Source organism: Hippocampus comes, unplaced genomic scaffold (assembly GCF_001891065.2).
Source record: "Hippocampus comes isolate QL1 unplaced genomic scaffold, H_comes_QL1_v1.1 scaffold113, whole genome shotgun sequence".
Classification (NCBI taxonomy): domain Eukaryota; kingdom Metazoa; phylum Chordata; class Actinopteri; order Syngnathiformes; family Syngnathidae; genus Hippocampus; species Hippocampus comes.
This window is the reverse complement of record NW_017806160.1, coordinates 997787-1007341: the sequence shown is the minus strand read 5'-3', so window position 1 is coordinate 1007341 and position 9555 is coordinate 997787. Positions and strand designations below refer to the sequence as shown.

Genomic DNA, 9555 nt, shown 5'->3' with positions numbered 1-9555 from the left:
GTGTGTGTGTGTGTGTGTGTGTGTGTGTCCGGGCGGAAAAGCACAAGACCGGCCTTTGGAAAGTGCAGCATCCTGTCCGTATTGTTCAGCACCACAAAAAGAGCATTTAGCCTCAACAAAGCCTGAAGCAAACGCGACGCTCACCGTCTGATCAAAACAGGTAAATAGGGGCCCATGCTCAGGGTTTCAACGCCAAAAGAGGTTGGAAATGTGCAGAGAAAAAATTGGGGCAATTGGAAATCAATGTCTAAATTGCACGCTGGCGTTTGTCGTAGCAAGTGCAATTTAGACATTCTTGCGCGTGCACCAAGCATGTTTTTTATTGTGCCTTAAACAACATAAAGTTTGTAGTTATTAGACTTTAAATAAGAAACATTAATATTTATTTTGCGGCCGACAGGAAGTGCATCAGAAGCATTTTTGGCACTTATCTTTGCCCAATGTGGATTACACACGTTCACTGAGAAAGGTGGAAAGAACCTTCACATTTGTCAAAACATTGAATGAGAGAAAACATGAAAAATTGTGTGTGTGTGTGTGTGTGTGTGTATGCCTGCAAGCGCTACATTAATTTGCAGACATGTTATTAATGATCAGTCGAAATCAACACAGAACGCAATTGTTTCGGATTATTATGTTTATATATGCAGGTCTACATTCCTATTGTTATAGGATATTACAGTCCCAAAAAGATACACAACAACTATCATAAAAATACAAACAGGACAGACAGTGGCAGATGTTTTGATCCTGTACAAAATACTCCACTTGCAACGAAAATGATGGATGTGGACACACTGAGGATTTCAAGTATTCTCTTAGTTGGGAGTGCTGCTACGTGCCCAAATTGTACTTTGAGCATTCCACGTACAAAAAAAAAACAAAAACAAAAACAAAAAAAGTATACAATGCCGTAAAGTGTCAGTGTTGAATTAGCTTTCTTTCTTTTTTTTTTTGGAAGAGGACGCCCGTTTGCGTAGAAAAATAACAAGCATCAAAGAGTCTTTAAAATGGCGTTACCAATGAGCCAAAATCATGATAAATACAAAAAAGGAAGAAGCGCTTTGTAGCTGCGTTGTCATAGCTGTCCATAGTGGTTCAACTCGTGACAGTTGGGGCTTCCACGATTATTATTGCTCCTTGCTGTCGCTCTTCTCTTTGTTCATTTTCTTCATCTTCATTCGCCGGTTCTGGAACCAGATTTTCACCTGCCTCTCGGTCAGGTTGAGGACCCGGGCCACCTCATAGCGGCGGTCCCTGGTCAGGTACATATTGAACAAGAACTCCTTCTCCAATTCCAGAGTCTGGTACTTTGTGTAGGGGCAGCGCTTCTTCCTGGTGGAGCGGGCGTGGATCCAGTTTGCCACGGGGTTACCTGCAATGAAAACCCACGACATGAGCAGTGAGCAATCTTGCTGGCGAGCCATACGTGCACGCTTGCAATGTCATTTCTTGCGCTGGCCAAGCATCCACCGATTTGCTTCGGAGTGTCCTCAACTTACCGCCTCGTAAAAGTCTCAATGCGCTTATTCACTTGATTGGCCCATAAAGTGGCCCACAGTTCAAGCATTACACGTCCTCGGCCAATCTCAACCAATGACATTCCTCTAGTTCCGTGGATGAGTTTAGCCAATTCATTTTGCAATCGTCTTAAGGAAATGTCAAAACACAAAACATTTGGCTTTATTTGATTGCTTTCTTTCCTCAATGCTGGGTCGGCCTAAAACGGCCGAACTTCTCACGCCCGTGTGACGGCAGATGCTCAAAGAGCAGAGATAACGTTTCTGAAAATAAAAAGCGCCACTGCATGACTTCTCTGCACCCAAATTCAACATCTTCCTGCGCCTCTTCTGCGGAGAGCATGTTTTCAGGCTCGTCAGCTTTTTACAGCCCCAGTATTATTAGCCAAGCAGCGTTTGTCCTTTATAGTTCCTAAACAGCCTGGAGCGGGGGGGGGGGGGGATCATTTCCCTTCACTGCGACCATGCATGTTGTTCCAGAAAAGAAAAGAAAGACGGAGAATAATTAAGGAAAAAACATGCAGGCATGGACCAAGCGGCTGTAAAAGAAGGTTGAACTTACTTGGGTCAAGCTCGGGCTTCTCCTCTTTATGCTTCCCCGCGGGCAGCAGCTCCGGTTCGGGCGACGGGAGGCTCTGCAGTGTCTTGTCCCGCATGTCCGAGGAAGAGCAGTACAGATAATCCGTGTAGGTCCGCCCGGTGCTCGCCAGGCACTCGGCGGCTCTGTGCTCCGGGAAGGCGTCAGGTTTCAAGCCGTAGTGCCTGCCGCTGCCCGGGTAGCCGTGGAAAGGTACTGCGCCCGAGATGGGCTCCAGCCACGAGCGCACGTACCGAGAGTCTGTACCCAAGTGAGCCTGGTGGCTGTACGGGTGGTACACCACTGAGGACTGCGAGGGCCCCCACGAGGTGGGGAAAACGGACGGTTTGGCGGCGAAGCTGCACGACGGGTAGTCTCCGCAGTCCGCGACCAGGGACGCTGGACGCGGGCCGGAAGGGTGCGAGGCGGGCGCCGAGAAGCGAGTGGCAGCCGCTGCCGCCGCCGCCGCCGCCGCCAGGACCTCGTCGCTGTCGTGGCTGATCAGGGAGTCCACATAATAATTACTTATGGGCCCCGTGGTCGACATGTCGCAGCTTCCCGCACTCGTTTACATGCATCCGATTATTATATGGCGTGTATGTGTACTTTTTTTTATCTGACCGTAGAACAATCACGGCAGGTAATTATTTTTCCGAGCTCCGCTGCTTCCGATTGGCTGCCCCAGCTTCACGTGACAAAAATCGCACGGCGGATCAATGCGCCACTTACCGCGGGGTAGCCTTGCACATACGTCGAATTAAAAAACTTTGGCTTTCCACAGTGGACCTCCACTCCAACTTTAGTGCGTTGCTCGTTCCTGTTCTTTTCTTTTTCTCGTGTTCCGGTCAATAGGACGTGGCGTGAAGGATCTTTGTGCAGACGCAGTGCAAATACATGCGCACACTGCGTCTGAAACGGAGCCCGGCACTATTTGACGCTGTCATCAATCTCTGTCCGGCTGCATAATGCTCCAGCTTGATGGTACTGCGGTGAATAATATTGCATCTTAATTGAAAATGTTTCTTTGCACAAACGGCCCTCTTTAGCCGCTCTTTATGAGCAATTATGACATGTCGTCTACTGTGTTTTTTTTTTTTGGTGTGTTTCTTTTTTTAAGAAAAAGGATGGCGCTGACCGCTAAACAGACAAGAGAGGAGTCCCTGGGAGACGGGGGAAGCCCACAATAAAGTTTATGCCGTTTTCAAGAGGGCAGAACGACATTCCCTAAAATGGGGGTCCAGGGAGATAAGATTGTCGGGACCCTGGTCTACACGGCAGCTGACAGGCAGCCTACAGGCGCGGCTGTATTCAACATTGTGGCCGTTCATGTTTTAATGCCTGTCAATAAATTTTAACGACGATCATTTGATTGTTCATAAACGTGTCGTTAAGCAAGCATCCCGGTCCCACGCTTGACGTCAAAACGTTACACTTGTGCGCATGTGAAGCACACGCGCAAAGACCGAGGACATGTTGCAGCTCTAAAAGGAGTTTAAAAAAAAGCTCGGTCTCACAATGAGGATACTGTCGTTAGTGGAGTTAATTTGGCTGCTGTATCCCGCAATGTAGCCCTTAGCAGAACACCAGACAACATCGGGCTGGTAAGCCGACACGCTGCAATGCGGGCTGCAATTAGAATAACGGCGTCATTAAGTTTAATTTTAACTTTCACTCTCAAACTTTAATATCTGCTTTCAGACGATATGTGATGTGCAGGGAGGCCTCATTGCTGGAGCCCAAAGTGCATTTAAACAGCTAAATTACTGAGTGCTTTTTGCGTCTGATTGATTTGTGGGGAGCTTTAAATATACCGCACGTGTTTGTTTATTGTTGTTGTTGTTTTTAGTCTACATACGATCAATATTTGTACGCACAAATCAGATGTCAGTTCAGGCATGGTTTTGCAGGGGTTTTTTATTTTGAGTTCTCCCCCAAAACGCAACGTTTTGTGAAGCTCAAATCAATTTCAACTCCATTCGGGAATGATGTCAAATGAGCAGCTGCAATATAAGCAAATAATGACCTACTCGCGCCGTTTTGCGACAGAAAATAAGAGTTGAATTTTCACCCCACATGAAAAACTAACATCAGTTTACGAGTGCAAATAATCGTCTATACGTTTGAATTTAGTGTGTGTGCGTGTGAGAGAGAGAGTGTGCGTGTGAGTGTGTATGTGTGTGCATGTGTGTGTGTGAGTGCGCGCGTGTGTGTGTGCGCGCGTGTGTGTGTGTGTGTGTGTGTGTGTGTGTGTGTGTGTGTGTGTGTGTGTGTGTGTGTGTTTGTGCGCGCGTGTGCGTGTTATGGAGTTCAGATTCAAGCATGAAATGTAAACGGCGAGACAGCATTGATGAGGTGAAGTCAAATGTTTCACCAGATGTATGCGCTATAAATTCGTTCACTTCAATAAGATTGTTTCAGGGGTTTTTTTTTTCCCAGGATCGAAGGTCTACGTCTGCTTATTCTGCTGCAGCCATGAAACCAGTTGAAAGTGTTCACTGGTCATGCGATACTTGCACATGAGCTTGCAATGACATCCTTTCCTTTTGGTTTGTGTGTGTCTTGAGGTTGAGTGCCACACTGACACTGAATATGCGTTATTAGAGTTTTGATGCGACGAAATCAGTTCACTTCCTAGCATTTACTGCCTATTCCATTCTTGTTTCCCCAATGACTTAAACTTTCTTTCTGACGCTGCGCGGCACCCGTTTGCATCGTCAATATGACAATCAAGGATAACCGCATGCTCAAAAAGCTTTTTGTGAAAACAAAATAAAATGTCATCCATCTTGCCGCCAAGCAGTGCATAAAAATTCACATGCAGTGACTGAAAACAATCTCGCCCGCAAATGTAGTTTAAACATAAAACAGCTGCAGTGCACAGGAATGGTCATCAACTGTACGTGCGCACACCATTGAGCGATAAAACAATGTGTGTATTCATGCAAATCACCAGAAATTTATCCCAGGAATAGAAGTCATTTCCTCTCTGGAAATACTGCAAAGAATTTGCCTCATCTGGAATCAGCAATCGAGTTGTTGGGAACCGTTTGCGACATTAGGCCGGAGATTAAAAAAAAAGAAAAAGGTTCCCCAAATTGCATGAAGAGCACTTGATTTGGGACCATTATTTTGGGGAGCATGCTTGGGGACCGAACTCAAAGGAGAATTTGGACTTAGAGAAACACGATTCAGTTGTTCGCGTGGTCTGAAGATAATATTGCAGGACTTGCTTGCGCCGGCAGAATCAAATAAATATTTCGTTTTTGTGGATAAAAGAAACACGTCACCGTGTTTAGTATCATTTTAATCCATTGACCAAAACACTTTATTTTTGCAGAAATCCAAAATAGGATTGAAAGGGTAGCAAAACTAAAGTTTGCACATTAAAACGTGATACTGGTATACTGGGCAGGTTGAAATGGTAATTGTCATTTACCGGATTTTGTATTCACTCCTAACCTTTACTTAAGTGGTGTAAAAAAATGTCAGGCCCAAATACCCATGCGTGGAAGTGAACAATTGCAGTTAGCAAATAGATCAACCAGTCAATCAATAAATAAATCAATAAATAAATAGGTTTTCGCGTTCTGAAGCGTCGTCCGTTTTGTTGTTGTTGTTCTTGTTGTTGTCGTCTTTGAATGGAAGATTGGAAGTTGTGGCGGCGCTTGGCGTAGCAGCAGCGTGTTGCCATCACACTTCAGCCGAGGAGGAAGTGAGCGTCTGAGGGCTTCGCTTCCTGCGCGCCACCCCAAAGTGAAAAGAAATGGCTTTATGTTTATATGGTTTTAGGGTGACCTGTTTGCGGCGCCGTAAAAGTCTTTGTCACTGATGCATTCCAGGGGAAGACGCCCATGGAGCGGGCTGAATGTAAGTGACTTTGGATTCCAGACTGCCACCGCCCAGCTTGCGGCTTGCAGCGTCGCTATATGCAAGGGACTTGGTGATATGATTTGCGGCAAGACGAGCGGATGAGAGGGAGCAATAAACAAGGCGGCCTGCAGGTCGGGTGAGCGGGAGCTGCACGACGCACCGCGAGGCGACACCACACGACAGGCCAGCGGAGCCTGAGATCATGACACATGATGAGGAAACATGCGTGTCAACTGCACACACATGACAGATCCCCCTCCCTCCTTCCCTCCCTCCACACACACACACACACACACACACACACACACACACACACACACCCTGCGAGTTGTCCTCTACGTATCCATGTTTTTTGTTATTCGTGCCACACACACGATTAGGCGCATGATTCAATGAGGCTTCGGCGCTTTGTTTTCTCAGAGTTGGCAAAAAATAAGAATTGCTGGCTTCATCTGTAAATTCAAATATATAAATGTCACCTTTCATGAGAAAATCAACATAACTTAATGCTAACATGAGTTGAGTGTAAGTCGTATAGCCACTGATTTTATTGTTTGGGCCAGTATCAGGAAAACTATTCAGAAGGGTTTCTCTTTTCTCACAGTCGATATGTACGACAACGACGGCTTTCGCTATAGCCTGCTACAACAATGAAAGAGACCAAATATGAAGGTTCTTCATGTCTTCGTTGCTCATCTGTCCCTTTGATGCACATTGGGAAGGCAAACGAAGCAGAAGCACCGTTGTGAGTTCAACACGGCAACGTTGTCCAAATGACGAAACGAGCCCGCTTGCACATCAGCGTGACATTCCCGCCACCAAAGTTACGCCGTCACGACGCCGACCCGAAGTCGGAAGCTTCAGACAAATTGATTTTTCGTGTCCGGCCGTCCGTGCGTCCGTCCATCAGTGGCAGATGTCTTTTGTTTACAGCTACGTGCGACGCACGAAACAGCAGCGAGGCAAGTAAAAGCTCTCTCAATGGCCTTCTGTTTTAGTGGGAACCTTCCTGGTGCAGGCAGGGTGCCTTTAAGTGGGGACATATAGGACGAAATTGTGCCCTTGATGAAGACGAACTGACGTAATCAAGGCAGTTTCTTGTTGCCGAGTCAGGAAGCCAACCCCAACAACACGAAACTACCTAAACCACGCTTCAGCTGCGTGATAAAAAGGGTCAAAATCCATGAGAGGAAAGAGCCAGCCGCGCAAAGACAAAGGCGACCAGAACAGTGCACACCAGGCTGCAGGCTGCAGCGGGCGGGCGGACAGCCGCGCGACTTCCTCATCCATCCCAAGTGCACAACATTGGCCAAAGCATATTCCTCACATACACCAAATAGCCACCATTCATTTCCAGCTTGCATGCAAACCAGAGCCAGCACGCGCGTACATTAAATATCCCACTCATCTCCATCGCCATAAAGTCTTGGAACACACCGGCACGCATGTCACACACCCTGAGAGATGAAGCGCACGTTTCCAAAATCAAGGCTAGGAATCACTGCATCGAAGAGAAGAAAAGCGTCCTACCTGGCCTCGGTCCAATCCACGTGCTCTGCTAGATGCAGGAGGGACGGAGGCGCTTCCACCCGCTGTCCATGCCGCGTCCACTCCATCTTTCTTTGGTTATTCTTTCTCGTCCATGTTGTTTGTTTCTGGCAGCCGGCTGCAGCCTCCAAGTGTGCTTGCTCGATGGTGCACTTTGCAGCCGGCGCCCCGTGCATGTGCCGATTCGCCCTCCTCCGCGCACGCACACCTTTTAAAGCGCATCTTTACTGCTGCGGCACATTATATTTGCAGATCATAAAATCCACCCCCAACGCTTTCCAGGGCGAAGCTGACATTAGACTTTTATGACCTTGACTTGCTGTGGTCACCTGGATAATATTTAAATCAAGGTTATGGTCTCGCGCTTCTATTAAAAGTGGCCTGATGCTCTCAGCAGCACTTTCTCTCTATCACTCTCGCTCACACTTTTTGCAGGGACAAGTTGGCCGCCCTGCCTTTGTGTGTGTGCGCGCGCGTGTGTGTGTGTGCGTGCGTGTGTGTGTGTGTGTGTGTGTGTGTGTGTGTGTGTGTGCGTGTTGTTCTGACACTATTTGGCGTGACGTGACGTAGCGGCGTAGTCATCTCGTGCACAAGCACAGCTGGACGTGTGCGTGTCATCCACACACAAGATCATCTTCCGGGTATCCAATCATGAGTCACTGAAGAGTGTGTACTAAGGAACGCCTCCGCTGTTGATGAATGGTTCGATGTTCATTAGTGACCGAACTGACTGTCCATGCATTTGCGTGTGTGTATGAGTGTGCGTACGCATGTGTGTGTGTGTGTGTGTGTGTGTGTGTGTGTGTGTGTGTGTGTGTGTGTGTGTGTGTGTGTGTGTGTGTGTGTGCGTGCGTACGTGTGAGTGCGTTTTAAACGTAGTGATAGACGGCGCCTTGCTCCCTGTGGCGACTCTCCCTGTTGAGCTTCTTGAGCTTCATGCGCCTGTTTTGGAACCAGATCTTGACTTGGCGGTCGGTCAGGTTAATACTCCGGCTGATCTCCAGGCGGCGCTCCCGGGACAGATACATGTTGAACAAGAACTCCTTCTCCAGCTCCAGCGTCTGGTGCTTGGTGTAAGGACAGCGCTTCTTGCGGCCGCTTTTGGCCTTCAACCAGCTTCCGCTTGTCTTCTCCGACGAAACATCTGCACACGTATACGCCGACACAAACATACACACAGAGTCAGTATGTCTTTCTATCTATCTATCTATCTATCTATCTATCTATCTATCTATCTATCTATCTATCTATCTATCTATCTATCTGTCTATCTATCTATCTCGCTAGCTAGCTGTCTGTCTCTGTCTGTATTTGCACACCATTCTGTATGTAATATGTGCGTGTATACTATGCATGTGCGTGTGTGTGTGTCTATGTATATTAGTACACTGTGTGTCTAGTGGGTTTGCTGCTAACTGCTGCCTTCCAGAGCATTTACATCAAATATGGATGTAGGGGGGAAAAGGCCATCCCCCATCCCACCCTCTCTCTCTCTCTCTCTCTCTCTCTCTCTCTCTCTCTCTCTGATTTTTATTTTTAAAAAATCAACACACACACACTCACGCACGCACGCACACACACACACACACACACACACACACACACACACACTCACACACACACACACACACACTCACACACACACACACACACACACACACACACACACACACACACACACACACACACACACAATGTAATATAACAAAAATGATAATCTTAGACTATTGCATTTCTGTAGATGGCTGGGGCAGAAATAATAATCTGCATAAACGCAGAAATAAAATCATTTGCATGTATCCAGATGTTTCAAGTAGACTATTCATCTTCTAAAACAATGCATCCAAATGTAGATGATTGTATTGAGTGGAGCCACTTGATGAAATAAAATTGAATGAATTCAACATACCACTATTTTTTTTGTGTGTTTCACGTCGAAACACAACATTTTTAAAAATAAAAATGAAATACCATGCAGTTAAAAAGTAATTAAAACGTCTGTCTAGGAAATTTGGCAAAAACATAACCCCCCCTCGCTCC

General features: G+C 46.8%; 2 protein-coding genes across 2 annotated transcripts in view; both read right to left on the bottom strand.

Moving 5' to 3' along the window:
- The window catches only part of LOC109531359 (homeobox protein Hox-C10a-like), a 52207-nt gene that overhangs the window by 38604 nt on the left and 4048 nt on the right, over positions 1–9555 (bottom strand). Inside the window, exon 2 of the mRNA XM_019895626.1 lies at positions 7498–8659. Within this exon, the coding sequence (XP_019751185.1) occupies positions 8385–8659 (275 nt within the window). The 3' untranslated portion in view covers positions 7498–8384. The remainder of the gene's footprint in view (positions 1–7497; positions 8660–9555) is intronic.
- On the bottom strand, positions 623–4264 carry hoxc9a (homeobox C9a). The gene is made up of 2 exons (XM_019895629.1): positions 2083–4264; positions 623–1375 (listed from the first exon to the last, which is right to left on the bottom strand). The coding sequence occupies exons 1-2, from the start codon at positions 2642–2644 to the stop codon at positions 1131–1133; spliced, it is 807 nt and encodes a 268-aa protein (XP_019751188.1). The 5' UTR covers positions 2645–4264; the 3' UTR covers positions 623–1130.

What these genes read in the sequence shown, in the direction of transcription:
- hoxc9a (XM_019895629.1), bottom strand. Translation starts at nt 2,644, where the DNA reads ATGTCGACCACGGGGCCCATAAGTAATTATTATGTGGACTCCCTGATC. An exon ending in GAAGCCCGAGCTTGACCCAA is followed by an intron (nt 1,376 to 2,082) that starts GTAAGTTCAACC and finishes TTTTCATTGCAG; the next exon opens with GTAACCCCGTGGCAAACTGG.